The sequence below is a fragment of the Talaromyces stipitatus genome, genomic scaffold (genome assembly GCF_000003125.1).
Source record: "Talaromyces stipitatus ATCC 10500 scf_1105507295487 genomic scaffold, whole genome shotgun sequence".
In the NCBI taxonomy this organism is placed as follows: domain Eukaryota; kingdom Fungi; phylum Ascomycota; class Eurotiomycetes; order Eurotiales; family Trichocomaceae; genus Talaromyces; species Talaromyces stipitatus.
Window position 1 is genome coordinate 1,590,997 of NW_002990120.1, and position 18,838 is coordinate 1,609,834.

An 18,838-nucleotide genomic window follows, 5' to 3' on the forward strand; every position below is an offset into this window, starting at 1 on the left:
TGCAAGCAGCTGAACTTTGTGCTTATGCTCGCAGATTGGAGCGGATTCAAGAATAATTGGATAGATTTGTCAAGAGGTAGCTCTAGCCCTAGCCCTAATTTCAAGCATGTAGTTATGGCTTCTGGAAAACACCATTCGTAGATTGATCTAACGATCTGCGCTACCAAATTAAGTATTAATTTCATTTCATAACTTCGTAACTAATGCAAGTAATGTCATGCGTATAATACAATTTTAATGCCATCTCAGAGAAAAGACAAACGATTAAGAGGAAGCTTTACTTCTCCTTCCGGTCCTTCTTTCTTTCTCTAAGTCCCTGCGCCCAAATCTCAGCTTCCTCAATAGCATCCAATGGATTCTTTTTATGGAGAAGTAAATGACCCTGTATCTCAGCTGGAGTGAATTCACCGGCGGGAACTGCATCGGCAAATTTCTCCGCCAGATCGGCGATTTCGTCTTTGGTGAATGTTTCAAAGAATAATGATGCTGGTTTTGTTGTAGATGATGTTGACGGCGCTGGCGAATGCCGTGGTGATGGCGAGGGTGTGTTCTTCTGCCCATATACCGCTGCAGAAGACGATGATTTAGGCATTTCGCAATCCAATGGGGCATATATAGCCAGGAACAGATTCTTGATAGCGTCACGATCTGAGTATCCAAACGCAATGCTCAAATCAACTCTTCCAGGACGCAAAAGCGCGGGGTCCAATTTCTCAATGTGGTTTGTGGTCATTACCAAGATCCGACCTTCGCTGGAGGCTACCCCGTCAATGATGTTGAGTAATGCTGAAAGTGAGATGCCTTTGTTCGAATCATCGTCTTTTTTGTTGGTGTCCGTTGAGTCTCCTGGCGGGGGTCTGGGACCGTCGCCAGTGCTGGGACCGTCATTGTCGTCTTCGGGTTTTATTGGTCTGATAGGAGGGATGGGATCATTGTTGGGTTTATCAGAACGCTTGTTCGCGAGACCCGCTGCATCAACGTCTTCCAATAAGACAATGCACCTGCGTGGTAGAGTCTGGAACAGGCTTGCGAGCGACTCTTCATTCAGCGTTCTTGAGTTCAAGCTGATCAGATAAATCTTCAGATGCATCGCACCCGCAGCCGCGAAACACAAGCTCGATTTCCCCGTTCCCGGTGGGCCATAAAACATATACCCTCTTCGATAAGGAATACCCCGGTTGGAATACCATCTCCTCGTTCTCGGGTGCAAATATTCCTTGATATCAGAGATGAAAGCGTGTTTCTGCGCATCATCCAATACAACCGTCGACAACGGCCTAGGAGGTCGCGCCATACACCTCGTCCAGTCGTAATCCGTAGTCCCATCTCGCTGCGCACGATAAATAATCGTCTTGTCCCCATCACGGTCAACATACATACGCTGCGCTTCCAGGAGCAATTGTCGTAGGACGTCCGGATTACGCCCAAAACAACTAACGTAAAGCTTCTCAGCGGGCATTCCCCATCCATAAGTTCTCTTCTCGACTTGCTCACGACGAAGCTTGATGCGATACCCTTTAAACCAGAACCAGTGAATACCCTCCGCGGGAGTGATGCGTAGTGGTTTAATTTTATCCTTATTCACGCGTCGCGACCAATACGAATCAAAATCGTTAGAAGCATCTGCAAACTCCTTTTCGTCCTTGTCAGATTCATCGTCGCTGTCATCGTCGTCATCCTCGCCGTCGGAGTAATATGAATTTGCGCGTGTCTTGGTACTGGCCACTGCTCTCGTGGATTTGCGGGAAAATCCCTGGCGAGAGACCCAATACATTAGATAGTTGAACACTTCATCGTCCATGCGAACTTCGATCGTCGATGTGAAATAGCTCTGGATATTTTCAATGATGTTCTCGACTCGTAGACGGATGGTTGCTGCTACCGTCGCGAGGAGGAATACGAGAGACAGATATGCGCTGATATCGAGATGGAGGTATTTGGAAAAGAAGATGGAGATGATTGAGAAACCGGGGAAGAAGTTTTCCAGCACGGGAAGGGTTGATAGTGGTGTAGGTGAGGTTTGTGTTATAGTTGCATTTTGGCATGTTTGGAGAGGAGACGCCATTTTCAGGCTGTCCGGAGAACGATGGTAGAATGAGAGTATGGTGTTGGGACGTAGCAACCGGTTGAAATGAAGCAGTCACACCTATGGATGAGAAATAGAGATGAAGATGAAGCGATATCTCCAACACCACGTCTGACCAGCCCTATTTATACCCCCTCTCTCATGCATGTTGTACAACTGAAAAATCTCTTTCAGCCTCACACTAGCTGCATTGTTGCCTGAGCTAAAGCCCTAAAGGCCATTCGGGGTCTGCATTTAGCTATCTAAACCGCTTAGGAACGGGGCATCAAACACACAGATGCAAACAATATGACGTAGTGACATATTTATACTTTTCCTTAGATGCTTTACTACACCTTTATCTTGATCTAGACTGTAACAATTGTCGCAGTCTAGCTGAGTTGCTGCTAACCAGCCAGTCAACCTACACAATTGTGGATAAAGGATCGCACCACAACAGTCGGGGAACAATTTCGAAAAATATTGTTGAGAAGGATTTGCACCAATTCCACTATTTTCAAATTGCTGATCTAAGAAGTCCTGTCAACAGCCTCCTTATGTATGATGCGAACTTAATTAGGGCTAGTCCAGCCTATGATAAGGCCCAAGTCAGCCCTACATGTACCCTAAGTTGCGGGATTGACAACATCAGCCTCACGCGGGGCGTGCGGCGATGAGTCATGTTATTGTGATTGCGACTGCCCAGACAGATACTACTTAACGGGATTGTTGCATGTGATCAGTTCGAATATGCTATCGTACAATAAGGGATTGAGTCATCGGATTCTGGGCTGCTGAATGGGGTGTGTGTATGACTGTTTGTCAAGATAAATTCTTAGTAAGAGCACTGTACGACATACGATGCAGTATTGTCCGGTGCTTGGTAGAGTAAAACTCCATGTCATAATCATTATCAAGTCTATGATTGATGTCTCGCATGTCTATATCCGGTTCCTTTCAGTAACGCCGCGTCCAGAACGCCGCGCCAACTATAACATATCAACATGTAAAGTAACGCCGTTCACCATGATATAGCCCTGTGCAGATGTAAATGCTGCTACAATCCTAGAACCCATTGTTCATAAGGTTGTCCTCTCATCTTCCCCGTTCGATCGTCATAAAGCTTAGGCTCAAAATCCGAGACTTCGCCGTATTTTTGTATCAGATACCGCCAGTAACACGCTTCAGCTGCCGGGGTGAGGTATCTATCACGGAAAGTTGTGACGGAGTTATTGGCGATACGTTCCGCGATCTGTGGGTTGTCGAGCAGATATTCCACTTTTGATTCTAAATTTGAAAAGTCTCTTGCAACTTCAATGTAGTTTGCCTCGGGGCCGGATGAAACGAAAGCTGCGTGGTGGGCTTCACGCCAGATGAGGGGGTGGGTAATAAAGACGGAATGGCAATTGAGGAGGTATTTCCCTCTCCCGGAAAATGAGCGTCCCTCGGTATGAGCCAAAAACATGTAGCGACAGTGATCCTCGATCGGAAGTAGATTCTCCTCCACACTCTTCTTATTTCCCCAATCCACTACTCGTACAGAAGCCCAGTATTTGTTCTTTGTAGCGTCAATCAATCCGTTTCGTAGCTCGGCTGCTGTGTTCAGACTTCCTCTCCAGAGCAATTGTTTCTTTTTCGATTGGAAAGTCTTGAACTCGGCATCGACAGCTGCAATGCGACGGCGCGTTTCGCGGTACGGCGCAATATCGACTTCGGGCCAGGCCCAGTATCCGAAATCGGGCATCAGCCATATGTTACTATCATCGACAGCATCTTCGTCAATATCGCTGGTGTCGCGCTTGGAGTACGCCCACACCGGCCCGCCTGCCAGTTTGAGGTCGTCCCAGACAAAGTCGTCGGCGGAGAAGTGGAATTCGATGGACGGAAGAGATTCACGGTCGGGCGTGGCAACTAAGGCGCGGTGAAGGGAATGTAGCGTTGATTTTGCCCGTGAAGCAGTGTACATCATGTCGCCGTACTCGATAATGAATAGCTGCACACACCTGGTTAGTCTATGACCCATACTACCAACACTCAAGACTACCCCACCTCTCCCTTGTAAATCATCGCCCGCGCCATACCCTGACCCAGTGTCTTCCTTGAATCGATCTCCTTGAATGTGATGGGGTTATTTGTCTCTTTCCGCTGCTCAACGCTCTTATCAATCTCCGTAAACAGCTTGGGAAACGCCGCCAGACATTGTTCCGAATTCAAGGCATAATTATTCGCATCGCGACTAGCAACGAACTCCCATTCTCCGTTGCTCATCTCAGTCGACCCATGTTGTAAGCGATCGGTGGCTGATTCACCGGCCGCATAGCACTCTTTCTCAAAGTATCGACTCGGTCGGAAAAGCTGTAGTTGAAGAGCGTAGCTCTGATTCTGGAATCGAAGCACTAGTAAACATGCAGACAATAATAATGTTAATGCGCAACCAAGCGCAATGAGTATTCGTGGTCGTAGCAAACCGAGAACTCGTGGTGAGGTGGTGGCCCAGGTTGGTTTGGATTGTTGTTGTTTTGCCATTTTTTGTCTGGTGTTTACTTTGCCTGGCCCCCACATGTGGCTTTGGGACAAAAACAACGGTTGACAGTCTGTTCAGGAATGTGTCATTTCGATATGATCTGTACTGCTTGCAAACACATCGAACATGTACAGATATTATGAAAAGACTTGCAAACTTGCACGATATCAACAAGAGAGATGTTGTTACGTCGAGATAAAAGAAAGGAGAGAAAGTGAATAAGGAGGGCCCACCGACTGCGTCATCTTCTAGGCTCTACCAGCGCTCACCTAGTTTATTAGTGTGCCGGTAGACCCTGGAAGTTGGCCAAGTGATAGGATATAACTGACTGATATTCATCGAACTGCAAATCAAATCCACTTTTCATCTTGTGCTGACTCCACTGCGGCAGACATCTTTGCGTCCAACTTGACAGTCGATGTATTCGCCCAGACGCACAGCCCGTGATTGCGTACTCTTTGACACCGGAGTACCTCCACTGATTTCTTGTAAAGATGCTCATCACTTGCGTTGGACCTATCACCTCGTTGCTGCGTCCGCCACGACTCTTGAGGGTTGATCCCGTTCTAGATGCCGAGTACGCCACTGGAATTCCTCCACCGAGTCGGAAACGGTGGCTCTCTATTCGGGCCGATTGGATATTCCACTGCCAGGAGAAATTAGTCGAGTTTGATACTTGGCGATCCTAAGTGCATCATCTATGGGTCTTTTTCTGTGCAACAAGCCTATCGTGAAAGCGGTTAACTGACGGTGCTTACGAGGAAGGACTTGGCTGTATGTTGAGCTTAGAATCTGATGAATATTCGGTTTCAAATGTGCAACAATTTACCAGTGCGCGAGACATTCTTGGTCAGGACCTGCGAATCATACAGGGTTAGGGTTAGATTGTGCTCACGGAACTGCCAAATTCGGAAATAAGACGTCTGATCCCTCACATCTCTGCCAATCTGGGTGATCCTGGGCACCGATAGCCGTTTCCAGATTGAGATTCATTCTGTTACAAATCTAGAATCGTGAATAGCAGTAAGCTTTACCCGTATCAGGCGGTCACTTCACCATTGCTCAAATTGCGAAACACTTGTCACACAGTCGTATCTCCACGTCGATTTGATCATTCACGCGACTAACGCCGCGGCGAAGAGCACTACAGACCAGGGAATCAATATCGGAATACGGCTTGCACTTGCGGCACTCCCAGCTACAGTCTCCGTGGGAGTAGTCGTCCTTGTAGATGTCGTCGTCGAACTGGAACGTGTCGCAGTCACGGTTTGATGTCGGCTTAGAAGCGGATTTCGTTACACCTTGTGGAGAAGCTTGTCCAGTAGCTCATGGAAAACAGCGAAGGTATCAACCCAGGCAAACATCATGACATTGCCAACACCATCGGGGCCGACTTCAACCGTAGCGCTGGTGGTTTGACCAGAGTCTGAGATGGGAACTCTGTTTATTATTCGTTAGCCACTGCCCATACGGTTATCAAAAAGAAATCACGTACGGCCCAAGGCCATTCCCCCAGTCATCGACAAGAGAACCGGACTTGAGAGGTCCCGATGCAATGGTATAATCCACGGTGAATATCCCAACAATGTCGTCCGGAACATCAAATGGAATGATCATAGCAACGCTGCCATTAGTTTTGTTTCCATAAACATCAGAATCGACAAAAGTCACTTTAGAATCATTACCCAGCACCGCTCCACTTCGAGCACGCCCAAGGAGTGTATGAGGTGTGAACGCTTCATCTTCTATTGACCTCTTATTATCATTGGTAATCTTGGAGCAGTCGATTCCTTTGATTTTAACACGAATCTGAGCCCCGTTTGGCTTCCTGTCCACTGCCCAACGCCATCAGCTGCCAATAGCACTGTTGATACTCTGGGGAACGCATATAACAAATGCAAGCGTACCACCCTCCGCAGATACCGCCGGAGGCTACTCTTCGCATGACCAGCGTATGCGATTACCATTAGGTAATCTCCCTCCAAAGACCCTCACACAGGGACTTGCTGCGCAACCCGCCACTCGACTATTCGCAGCCGCAAGCGCATTCTGGTTTTTCCCGTTGTAAGTTAAAACTACAGTGGGATGACATATGTGTTGACACCCCCCTTATCCGAGATTCCCACACCGCCATTCATTCTGCCGGAAGAAACGCGTACACATCGCGTCACATACAAATTTTTATGTAATACCTATAGATCTATATTTCTAAATAAAAATGGCTCCAAGACCTCCAAGACGGCGCACGTGCGGTTATAGAGGCGGATGGCTGGTATACAAAGTATTAGGGCTTTTCGGAGGTTCTGGACAGGTAGATAATTACTATATTAGGAAGGCGGTGAAAGTGCGGAAAGCGGTCTGCAGGTGTTCGGATATGGGGGGTGCCAACACATAATCCTGCCAACACAAACGTTGCCGGCACACCACTGTTTCGCATATATTCCTCAATTTCAGCTTTACTATCGAAATATGCTACATTCCGTAGTCGACCGGCTGTCAGTTCAGTAACTCCTCGGAGAGAGGAGAAGATGAGATGTTGGACGCGGATCTCCTTGCAGATGTCTGTCACGGTTTTTCCTTGACTAATTTCAATATCCTTGTCTGTGGTAGCCCAGAAATCAGTTACTAGGAAAACTGTGTGGGAGCCTTCAATGGCGCTGTGGAGTTGAGTTGGAGATGAAAGGTCCGCCTAGGTTTCATTCAGCATGTGACGCAAACTAACAAGTATGGGAGAAACATACAGCAACCATCTCGACACCTTGTGAGGCAAGTTTCTTTGCGGGTTCTTTTGATGCATCGCGCGTTATTCCGCGAACTTTGTATTCCTTACTCAGGACAGGGTCAGCTAGAATGGCCTGGATGACAGAGCCACCTTGATTGCCTGTGGCACCAAATACTGTGATAAGTTTGAACATGTTTTCTTGCTCTGGAATTTGAATATGATCTACCGGATAGATGTGGTGAAGGTATCGAAGAGGAGTATGATTTCAAATCACGAGGTGAGGTTGCCCTCACGAGCGGCTGAAATCAGAATACTTATAGTTTTTCGCCTTTTTACCTGAATTTCTGGCCCATATGAGTGTTGGGTATTATAAAGCTAGTGTATTAATAATTATTCTGGGCCATGCTTACACGAATGCTTACTTCTTCGCAATTCCGTGGGATTGGTAAAGTAATTAATGAATCATTGACTCGGTTACAGGATGGTCCATGTAAAAGCAAGTTATGGAAATAAGTCATCTTCATCCTAGAGGCAAACTACTCACACCACAAAAGGATTGCATTCAAAACCATATCTTAAGACTTGATATAAGCATTGCGCTTGTCTTGGCACTGTCAGATGCTTGTTCCATTTGACGGTCTATCTGATGGTCTAGGTGCGCCACGGTCTGGACTCACATATTGTAGATTTGATTTGGCCAATACTAGGTAGGAGTAATCCTAAAAGTTTCTTCATAGAATCAGTCTATTTCAAGCTAAGAATGGTGATCTTGATTCTTGAATTCGAAGTTATACGATTCCAGGTAGTCTCCAGCAGCAAATCTCAACCGACGGTAAGGAATAGCGATATCCCTATCTCAATTGCCAGAACTCAATTGCCAGAACTCAATAGAGTGAGAGCCCCCTTCGCATCGGTATCCTCTCTGTTCTTTTCTCCATCGATATCCCATCTCACAGACACCCATCTGTTGCAATTTTCGTGTGTCTTTTGTTCCTCGGTCTGAGCATCTTCAGTGGCCTTGTCCTCTTCTTGGTCCTTTGTTACAGATATGTAAATTTTCTGTTTTTGCTCTCGGGAAGTTTAGATTCAGCCGGCTATCGTTCTGAATGAAGAGCTTGTGGCGCATCAGCGTGGCATTGGTGTGTCTCAGCAAGGAAGTTCACATATTTGACAATGGACTGGTGTTGACGTTTCTCAGCCAGCTCATGGATGCAAGCACATATGGTCATATAAGAGATAAGAACAATTTGCAACATTGGTTCTATTGGTATCGTTTGAGATGATCTTCTTGAGCTGCTCATGCTCTTTTGAATAACTGTCCGAGTCAGTTCCTTAAAGTCGGTGGTATTAGCCCAACCGAGGAGCTTCTGTAACATGCTCACACTTTCCTTCACAAGCGTACTGCTCATCACTCGCCGAGTCTCGCAGAAAATCCCCGTCAACATTACCATCACAAGAATCCAACTCGCGCACGAGGAGTGCCATGTAGCTTTCCGGCAACAAATTGTCGAACTGAATCTCCTCACGGGAATTCTACCTTAACGAAAGCTGAGATTGCACCAGATCATCGATTTCTGAGGGCGTGGCCGCGATGACGGTAACGATCTTGCCGGCATGGTTGGATTGAGAAATAAATTGTAGCAACTCATCGAGCGCCTTTTCCCCGAAGTTGTTTTCCGTAGGAATGACGCTCTGTTGATAACCAACAGTTTGCCGAGGGCTCTTTGCAATAGTTCCCCGGGTTTCGTGACAGTCTGTTGGACATATTTACCGATAAGTTCCGTTGACATGTATTCAATAACCGTTGGTGATGAAGGAATTTCATGTTGTAGTATACCTGTGCCAGAGATCCTGCTGCGGTACTCATTCCCGTACCTACCGCATATTAGCCACTAAAAAACAATCAAATATTCTGACAATTGAAAATTTTGTTTTACACTTACCCGGGGCTTCCTTCAAGTAGGTATTAGATCCTAGGGATTGAGACCGATTACAACCGCTTTAAGTTAGGAAACATGGAAACTGGAAATTGGCTCAATGATTTGATCGTCCAGCTTTTCTGCCAGTAGCTCATGACAATTGATGTGTCTGTGTTTATGTTCTAGATCGAAGTCCTCAGGCAAGAATTCTTCATCTTGTGATGCATCCTCGCAACCAACAGCTTTATATTGCCGTTTCTCGTAGTTCAACTTCGCTATGGACAAACACCTTTCAACCTCACTAGCATTCCCAAAGTTAGGACGTGTCAAAGCTCGCTCCAGCATATCTTTGGCAACTTGTATTGCATCTGAAGAACAGGCAGTTTCTTGCTGGCTAATCTTCCAAAGTAAGATTTGCTCCAGTCGCGCAAAACTGAAATCTTCAAAACGGACTGGTTTTCCGCCTGAAATCGACGTGAAAGGCCTGGGTTCATGTTTTATAGCATACCCTGAATTCTGTCTTCGTAACCGATAAGAATAGCGCATCGACCCCGTCCTGGGTTACCATTTACATTACCGACAATAGTATCGGCGACTGCATCCCTATATGAGCCTTGACCGCATCTTGGTCTCCCCCATCGAGCATATACGCTTGATCAATTACTAGAACTTTGCCTTCAATCGCATCAATTATCTTCTATATTTTCTCCTCCGACTATCCAAGAGAAGAGCCGATGAAATCGGCTGGTGATTTGATAACAACTATGAATACTCATCAGTGACATTCACAGCACCGCAGGCTCCACAATCTAGCCCTAAATAATAGAAAAGCTTGCCATCTCCTTTGCTCAAAAGCCCCAGATCCACCAGTATCCTTCCATATAACGCAGGAGCAGTAGTTTTGCCTTTTCCCGGATTTCCAACAAACAGCTGGTTCAGTGGCAGATTTCGGGGTTTCGTCTCATTAAGTTCACGTAGATAGTCTTGCTTGAATAATGATACCATGCTTGATTGAAGTTTTCAGAGAATCAAGTCCTATCATCTGTTGAAGCTCGATCCATGCTTGACTATTCTCAGATTTTGTTGTGGGATCTGGACCAATAATATCCTTTGTGGTCAGGATCTTGCACCCTTTTTCGACCTGGACTTACTCGCCGGATCCCTCAGGAATTCGATTTCCCCAATTTTACGGAGTTTGAACTTTGGACTATTCTTCCGTAAAACATAAAAAAACAGCTAAAAAATGTTGTAGTCGAGGAGGGAATTGATGGAAAGTGCATGCGCATAGCCATTCATCGTCTTGCTTCCAATTGCTCAAGCAGAGCTTGAGGAAACGCGCGGGCAGTTAAGAGTCCTCCCAGAATTTTACTCGCCACGCGCAATGGCTGCAAAAGTTACCAAGCGAAGATGTCGAACACGGCTTCCATCTCTTTCTTGTAGCCGGCGAAAATGACGACCAATTCGCTCATATTATCCTCCATTTTCTTATGTATCAGATCTATAATCTGCTTCCCAGTAGGATTGTTAAGTAATTGATATGCCTCATTCACAAAAAGCACTCCCTTCTTCAAGTCGGTCCAGCGCTACCTTGGGCTCCTCGCACCGAACGTTTCTGCGAAATCTGAATACTCTCAATTTCGTGGAGGAATTCAGCGTAGATGCCGGCCACTGTCGAATTTCCTTTAAAATTATAAAAGTAATTAGTTATGTTGTGGCAGCAAGCACGAAGAGTAACTTACCAATACCAGGGATTCTGGCGATTAATGTCTGCTTTGAATTTCATATCCAGAAATTGTTGCTTTATCTCTTCCAACCCCTGATATTTCCATTAGCTCGTCGATTCAAGTGCTTTTCTCTTCCAAAGCTTTTTGACAATTCCATTCTGCTTCCGCGTTCGATGGATGACTACCAAAGGGATTTGGGACGTCCATGTTTGATTCTTATTCATTCACAGCATCCCGCCCGTTTTCCATTGATTTGGTGTCAAGTATCTCTTGAAATGATGTAAGTTCCTTGAACGCATCTCCTGAGTCAATGTGCTCCGTTTTCTGTTCTGGAACTGGTTTTAGGAACGCTTTCCCATCCTGAACCTTTGCAGCCGGAAGCTGTATATACGCGGGCATATTGTCAATTGGACTGGTGTTTTGATTGTATGAATTTTTTTGGTCTATGGTTCCTTCAGACTTCGTCCGAAGACGGGTTTCGACACCGAGATTGTTGAATTGTTGACCCGGGAAATCTCGTTTTACGTCTTTTCTTCGACATTGCCGTCTCTTAGATGCCATGATATAGCAAAAAGAGACACATTATGTCAGATTATCTCTTTGATGCCTTAACAGGTTGGGAGAGCGACCTGACTGTCATCATTCATTATCAGTAAAGTATCATAAAGTAGAAAGGTTGAATGAAGAATACCTAGATAAAGATGGAAATTGCACAATGAGAAATAGAAAACAAAGTGGGTGCTAGATTATGAAGAGTAAAGGGGTTAATACGCAGTTATAGACACCTAGGGGAAGTCTAAATAATGCGACCAAGTAGCAGTAATGGGCGTAAAGATTTTATAAATAAAGAACGGATACCATAGTGTATGGGAATGAACAATACCTAGTTGCTACGGAGTCAATAGGGCAACAACAGGGCGCTGAACACAGCACTTTTGCCCAGTTGAACAAAGCAGCCACCAGTGGAGGAATTTTTTTTTGAAGAAACATAGCGAATAATTCTTACCTACAAGGAAGTAACAATACTAATTGGTAAGCTAAATTGGGAAAGTTAGGATGTCGCCCAGCAAGCGCATTTTTTTTAAGCTAATACTGTGCTGCTATTCTTTTCTAACCTTAACTTGGGTTGAGGGTTGTCGCTGATGCCATAAGTCCGTAATCATATAATAATCCATTGATAATAATAATAGTCGCCATACAGAGACTTTGACGCTCCGCAGTTGTACATGCTCTGTTTCAGCTATCTGCTATAAGCAGGGACGGCTCAGATGTGGAATGCTTCCATAAGCAAAACCACATGCAGGTGACTTACAGGATTAGAAATCTCTAAAGACTATTCTTCTGTAGAACCAGAAATTGGAGAAAGGAATGCCCGCGTCAACCCAAAGAGGAAACCATGAGTTCTTTCCAAAAGAGGTTAGTATCTCAGCCCTAAGCCCTATGATAAGCCCTAAATCGATCTTCTTCACTTTGTCATCTCTATTCAACCTCAAACATTTCAACCTCTCAATCACATATGCAACCAGAATCACTCCACACATTAGGACCGGTCCGATTCAGCGAGGCTAACAAGGATGCACAACTAAATGTCTTCATCACTGATAAACATTTTCAGGTTGAATTAAAGGTGTCCAACTTTGAGAAGTCATCGACTTTGTTAACCGAGTATCCGCCACCTTGCACGCCTAGAACCTAATTACCTACCGGAATCGGGCAAAGATGTCGAGATCCCCTAGAAGAACTGGCCAACTGGGCACTGAATTGTTTTCTACCAATATCCCAAAGGATTCCGCTGTGAGATCCTGAACGAATATACACTCTCCAGGATTGCTTATTTCCAGAAGTTCTGCATTACACTCTGTGTACCCAGGATGGTCGACTATTCCCTCTCCTCCTAGACAGGACCGGCGTAGAAAGATTTACAGGGGCCCTACTTCCACAGTCCGAGCAATATTCGGCATCCCCAATTTATCAGCCTGATGAATCCAAATTTCAGTATCGGATGGGTCTCGAGCATTACCAGCTATACCCCCCACAAAGGTCAGTAACTTGCTTTTTTTCAAATCATTAGGCGTCGGTAACGTGAACAGTACTTGCAGGGAGCTCAAAGCATATTCTAGAATACAGTCGATTTCATGTCCGGAACCCGTCAACTTCGGTGGCGGATACACCAGGGGCTGGGCGGATAAGGATTGGCAAACACGATCGGGGGAGATCTACAGGGTTTGCGGAGGATTACAAATTTCCTCTTCGATGATACCTAGTCTCTCTTAGCTGGGTAAGATAATTCTTATGAATATTAGCTTAGAGTGCCGTTCAAAACAATAGTCCAAATGAGAAAAATCCATATTATGAAGAACAACCACTTGTACATATCTATATTTATCTCGAAAGGGGGGTATCTTGATACAAAGTCAAAGAAGGCAGAAGGCAGAAAGCAGAGGAAATGTACATGAGCGCACACAAGAAGGGAAACACTTAAAACATGGACAGGGAAAATAAGCGCGGGAAAAGAAGGTAGAAAAGGTATATATCAAGTCAACCAACACAGGCAATGATTGTTTCGAAATGACAGTGATCTGAATTCAAAAATTCGGAGGAAATCAGACGGCAATGTAGCGGTTTTAAGCAAGAGTATCGACAGATCGAGGTCAAAACTAAGATCAGGGAGAAAGGAAGGTCATTCATGGAAAGTCGTTACTATAAAGCCGCAAGTCGGATGGTATACGCAGTAAACAGACTGAAAATCAGCGCCCATTCGTTGGAGCATTATTGCTGAAATAACTCTGATCAATCTTCAGAATCCATTCCACTTTCTGAGCTTCTGTCCGTGCCGCGAATAGGAATGTGTTCTGTGGTCCGTACACGGCAAAGATATTCGGTCGTCCGACACCGCTGCCCCGAGATGAAAATCCATCCGGTCCCTCGAAAAGACGCGCAAAGTCCGGGTCGTGGTCGACACGTGCATGGCGGAGATTGATTGTGTTTATTTCATCACCGTCGGGGACAGAGTAGACGTGTAAATAGGACCCGCGGAGTTCGATGAAACGTCGTATCCAGCGCGTGCTATTGTCATCCGGCATCATGAGATAGCTTGCTTTTGCGACTGTGGCGTTTTTGCTAAGAGTTTGGACATTGGCAACGTATCGGGGTGTTGCACCGTGTTCAGAAGCAGAAGCGCTATCAGAGGAGAATATAGATGGAACATTCGAAGAGACATTCCCGTTACTTGGTTGTTCGGTGTTGGAGTTTACCAGAATAATCTCTGTGGGATCTTTTCCTGTAGACCATAGATTGAGGTATCTTTTCATGAGGTTCATCTGCCGCTCTGAAAGCTCTTGGTTACGCAACGGGGTAGAACGGCCACTTCCTTTCGCAGGTGAGGCTACGAGACTGACAGTTCCCAAGGCTCCTCTAGCAGCCTCCAATTCAGCAGCTCGCTGCCTTCGCTTTCGGGAAGCAATGAAGTCACGGACCAAGGAAACTTTGCGTGGTGACCAGTTTGTTAGGAGTTCTTCGCCTTTGACATAATCATTCTGCGTGTTCATGCGCCAGAGGTCTGCAGCGCGTTTTGCGGAGACAGGGCGAATGACGACTGAGAACATGCCGACGGTAGAGTGCACTATTCTCGTTGAACTCCAGATTTGTCTGAGAATCGATTGCGGGCGAACATAGTTGCGTCCAAGAATCACAAGCGTTTGGTCCAGTGCAAAAACGATAGGTTCGTGAACACGAGACGAAACTAAGTCCCAGCGTAAAGTAACCTGGACGCGGTACTTCTCGGCCGTGGTGCGATCCATTAAAAGTGAGCCGTGAAGACTAGAGTCCCATTGGCCGATAATCGTCAGATTTGAAGTTCCATCGGCATTATCCTTGATCATCGGCTCCTGCACTAATCGGAGCGGTACATCAGGAGTTTGGAAATCTTGGTCAGGTATCTTACCCCATGGATCAAGTAAACGGACCGAGCCGACCCGTAGATTAGTAACATCTTCCCAGGGAAAATTCTCGGTGGAACTGTGCGTCAGATGAATTGCAACTCGTCTTTGCAGACCCTGGTGTAGTTGATATGTTCCAGCATCCATGCTGTTGCTCTGCACCACTTCTACAGGTAAGTACTCGCCGCTTTCCGCGAGTTCGAGGATCTGAATGCGGGAGAAGACATCGTGGCGTTCTTCGGTGAAGAATTCTGTCTCCGCGATTCTCGGCGTTTTGCGTTTTGAAGGTGCCGGAGTCTCGGAAGAATCGCGCATATCATCCCAGCTAAGGAGTTTATCCAGGTGCATTGATGTCACCTTGGCATATATGCAGACTTTTAATGAAGCAGTTCGCGGACTCGATAGTGGCAAGCTCATACTGTGTACGCTTTCAAATCGCACCGGATTCTCGTCGAAACCGCTAATCATCTGCGTCGTCGTAGCTCCCCCTTCTTCCGATACACCCGGTACAAACAGCTGAGCATGGACCTCTGTTCCTTCACGTTCCGCAAATCCGGCCATATCCCGCATGACCACGTTGAATTTGAGTGTAGAAGATGGGCCTTGTGCTGATGATGGCTCAAGAGACAGTCGAATAATACCAATGACGCTTTGCGTGTATGGAGAAACAACCTCCACCGAGAAATCCTGGACCCGCATCTCAAAGACAGCAGTCAGCGGTATATCTGCATCGCCAACTAGAGAATACTGAGCCGGACATGTGTCGGAGAAGGGATTTTCCAATTTGAAATGCTGGATATAATCCGGGCGATCAATATATTGATGCATCTGGCGCATTGCTTGCACTCGTTTTTGAAGTTTCTCGATTGACCAGAGATGGACGACGCAATGTTTGAAGTCGATAACTCGGGCACAAACGCATGGTTTCTTGATGGTATCTAATGCGTCATCATCTTCACCAGAAATACCATTGAGAACAAGATCGTAGGAAGATACCATATTGTGCCCTTCATCGATAATAGCAAATTGAAATACGACATTCTTATCCATAATCTGGCTCATCACTTGGGCCTCCTTTAACAAAGAAGCATGTTGCAATATAGATTCCGCCATGCGAACATAATTCCTTTTTGACCAGAGGCGAACAACAAACTTAGCGATCTCGATTTCCTTGTCATCGAGTTTGGCAAATCCATTCTCATAGATTTTCGGAACCGGATGGCCCATTTCTTTAATATGGGTTTCGTATTGCTCTTTCTGCTGTTTGAGCTGTTTTTCAAATTCGGCCTTGGCTGATTGCAGGGCTTCCTCCATACGAGTCTTTTCTTGTCGCAATTCTTCAACGTCGACATGAGACGCATCTGCTTTTAGCTTTTCTTGAAATTCGCCCTTTTGTTTATCAAGCTGACGTTGCATGTCGTCTCGAGCTGCTTGCAACGAAGAATCCCCTTCCTCGTCATCAACCTGCCGAGGAGTTCCAGGCATCGTGATTGCAGTGTCGAGAGAGAAGTTATCAATGGTTCCGTTCGACATATACTTATCGCGGACGGGGAATGAACTCAGGGAGTCGGTATCTTCTTCATTGTCTAGCAACCCACGACGGACTGCACGAGCCTTCTGCACGTCATCAAAGAGAGCATCGAGCTCGTCGTCATTGAGATCAGAAATTTTCTGGTCGGGGCCAAGAATTGCACTAGCCGCCTCTCTACGGGCATAAAACCAATCTGCATCTCTGCCGCTGCGGTTTGGTATTGGAGAGTCGATCCGACTTATTTCGCCATCAATATCTGATCCAGTCTTGCTGACCGTACGGTCATGGCTCCTACTGGGAGCTGGCGACCCTAATTGGCTAGTAGTCACCGAATGACGCAGTAAGCTCTGTTCTACCCTTTCAGCACGGGCTTCCTCTGGATGGTTGAATCGGAAAATATGGAAGTCACCAAGGATGATACGACATCCACTTCGCAGGCGTGTTGGCTTCTCGATACGTAGACCATTGACCATGATTGCCGCTCCTTCGCTTGGGACTAGGGTCACCACATTGTCCACATTCTGAAAGATACAATGCTGTTGCTGGATTTTCGACCCGTTCAACCGAATTTCTGCCCCATTCTCTTGATCAATATTGCCGACCCTGGTTTCGCCCGGTTTGATATTGTAAACAAGACATTCCGTCAAAAGTGGATCGTCGCTCAGGTTGACCAAGTGAGGCATTTTCTTCGGTGTACTGAGCCCGACGAAGCCCTTTTCAATACTGATGCCTAGCTCCTCCAAAGCAGCTTCACGCTCCTTTTGAATTTCCTCCGTCTTTGCCAACTTCTCCTCCCATGTTTGATTCAAATCTTTGTACAGCTTCTCACTCTGATTCAGTTGTTCGACAATTTCGGCTTTGCTAACCTTCTTGACAGTACCATCAGGCTGAGCAATGGAGACTATTTGCTGATCCAGAGGTGTATCAGCGGGATATGATTCCTCCATTGGAGCACCTGATGCTATTGCGCCACCTGCACCACCACCAAGTTTACTCCGCAACTGAGCCAGTTCTTCTTTCAATTCACGAATCATTCGAGCATTCGGGTCTTCGTTGACCACAGCGTGATTCTTGATACGTTTCGCTGAATCCGCGTATCGCAGGGTACTAAGCGTCTCTTCGAAGTTGATATCTGCAGGAGAAATGGCAGCAATCATAGCAGTCATAGAATTTCCCCCCAAAGAATCCTTCAACAACCACGTCAATACAGAATCACGATAGGGTACCAGTGTTCCTTTCTTGCCTTTGCCGGACGACAAATCGGCCAGCGCAGCAATAACACGACCTAGAGTAGAAAGAGAACGGTTAATTTCTGCTCCTTCTTTCAGTCGAGCACCGGTTGCACCCGTAGATGTCGCTCGCTCGGAACCTGCTAAATCGACCAGACTAATCTTGGCAACCTTTTCAGTGTCCATGGTAGTTTCCGCATCGTGTCGCTTTTGCGTCAAAGTAAGGGTAAATACGGCGTGCGACCGACTAGATGTTTCGTTCATATTTGTCGCGGCAACCGTTCTAGCTTTGTTACCTTCGTCCATCAAATTCTCGATCTCTTGAAATGATCGCACGACGAGTTTCGCCAAATCCTCAACGTATGGACCGGTCGACGGGTGCTCTCGAACTTTCAGATTTCCCTTCGTAGCGGGGTTGAGCAAATCGCGGACGCGTTCGTTGTAAATTTCCAAATACGAGACTTCCACCGTACAGGTCAAGTTTTTATCCTCCTGTAACACAGCAATCCGCTTAAACATGTCCTGGCAAATCTTCGGAATGACACCGTGCTCCTTCCCATAACCCATCATCGAATACGATTTTCCGGAACCCGTTTGACCGTAGGCGAAAATACAATTGTTGTAGCCCTGGAAGGCATTGTCGAGAAGCGGTACACCCAAATCTCCAAATAAATTCTCTTGCCCAGCGTAGTTTGGCGATGATTTATCGAAGGACCAGTACGATCTGTCGAAGGCGAATGTTTTGGGACCGTCCGCCGTACCCTTCATGCCACCTTTGGATGCTTTTTCGGCGGCACCAGGAGGGGGTATGAGGACGGTCTGGTTTCCTTTCATTTGGACGATACATTTTGCGTTGCGTTCGATTTCTAAAATCCGGTATTGTTAGTCTGTTACTGGGCCAAACCCGTCAAATCAATGATCGGATACTATCAACTTGCCTCGACTATTGAACGGCCGCACTCGCACCACCACCTTAATATTTCCACCACCGGCGGGAGCCATTTTGACTACTTAAGTGTCTTCCATACACTTGGACCACTGGACACAGATATTCTCGAGACTCGGCGTCTCTCCCGGAAGCCGGGCGTCACGTAGGATATGCCAATACAACACGGCCGACGAGTCGCCGCTGCGACTGCAGTTGGTTGCGGGAAACACGAGCGCACGCGGTTTGATGTTCGATCTC

General features: G+C 46.3%; 7 protein-coding genes across 7 annotated transcripts, besides 1 other annotated feature; all 7 read right to left on the reverse strand.

Annotated features, from left to right (window-relative positions):
• Positions 1-116: 116 nt before the first annotated feature.
• TSTA_057850 (BCS1-like ATPase, putative) lies at positions 117-2,065 on the reverse strand (the record flags this gene model as incomplete). The annotated part of the gene is made up of 1 exon (XM_002487362.1): positions 117-2,065. The coding sequence occupies one exon, from the start codon at positions 2,063-2,065 to the stop codon at positions 278-280; it is 1,788 nt and encodes a 595-aa protein (XP_002487407.1). The 3' UTR covers positions 117-277.
• Positions 1,638-1,688: a microsatellite.
• A 1,057-nt stretch (positions 2,066-3,122) lies between the features above and the next one.
• On the reverse strand, positions 3,123-4,755 carry TSTA_057860 (DUF821 domain protein; the record flags this gene model as incomplete). The annotated part of the gene is made up of 2 exons (XM_002487363.1): positions 4,115-4,755; positions 3,123-4,058 (listed from the first exon to the last, which is right to left on the reverse strand). The coding sequence occupies exons 1-2, from the start codon at positions 4,625-4,627 to the stop codon at positions 3,123-3,125; spliced, it is 1,449 nt and encodes a 482-aa protein (XP_002487408.1). The 5' UTR covers positions 4,628-4,755.
• Positions 4,756-5,884: 1,129 nt separating this feature from the next.
• On the reverse strand, positions 5,885-6,534 carry TSTA_057870 (uncharacterized protein; the record flags this gene model as incomplete). The annotated part of the gene is made up of 3 exons (XM_002487364.1): positions 5,885-6,029; positions 6,085-6,424; positions 6,483-6,534. 3 exons carry the CDS (start codon positions 6,532-6,534, stop codon positions 5,885-5,887), a joined length of 537 nt encoding a protein of 178 aa, XP_002487409.1.
• Positions 6,535-6,873: 339 nt separating this feature from the next.
• Positions 6,874-7,504, reverse strand: TSTA_057880 (hscarg dehydrogenase, putative; the record flags this gene model as incomplete). Its single annotated transcript, XM_002487365.1, has 2 exons — positions 6,874-7,278; positions 7,331-7,504. The coding sequence occupies 2 exons, from the start codon at positions 7,502-7,504 to the stop codon at positions 6,874-6,876; spliced, it is 579 nt and encodes a 192-aa protein (XP_002487410.1).
• Positions 7,505-9,317: 1,813 nt separating this feature from the next.
• On the reverse strand, positions 9,318-10,235 carry TSTA_057890 (uncharacterized protein; the record flags this gene model as incomplete). Its single annotated transcript, XM_002487366.1, has 2 exons — positions 9,318-9,714; positions 10,003-10,235. 2 exons carry the CDS (start codon positions 10,233-10,235, stop codon positions 9,318-9,320), a joined length of 630 nt encoding a protein of 209 aa, XP_002487411.1.
• Positions 10,236-10,797: 562 nt separating this feature from the next.
• Positions 10,798-11,353, reverse strand: TSTA_057900 (uncharacterized protein; the record flags this gene model as incomplete). Its single annotated transcript, XM_002487367.1, has 3 exons — positions 10,798-10,910; positions 10,970-10,997; positions 11,183-11,353. The coding sequence occupies 3 exons, from the start codon at positions 11,351-11,353 to the stop codon at positions 10,798-10,800; spliced, it is 312 nt and encodes a 103-aa protein (XP_002487412.1).
• Positions 11,354-13,353: 2,000 nt separating this feature from the next.
• Positions 13,354-18,654, reverse strand: TSTA_057910 (kinesin family protein; the record flags this gene model as incomplete). The annotated part of the gene is made up of 2 exons (XM_002487368.1): positions 13,354-18,518; positions 18,597-18,654. 2 exons carry the CDS (start codon positions 18,652-18,654, stop codon positions 13,702-13,704), a joined length of 4,875 nt encoding a protein of 1,624 aa, XP_002487413.1. The 3' UTR covers positions 13,354-13,701.
• Between the last annotated feature and the right edge of the window lie 184 nt (positions 18,655-18,838).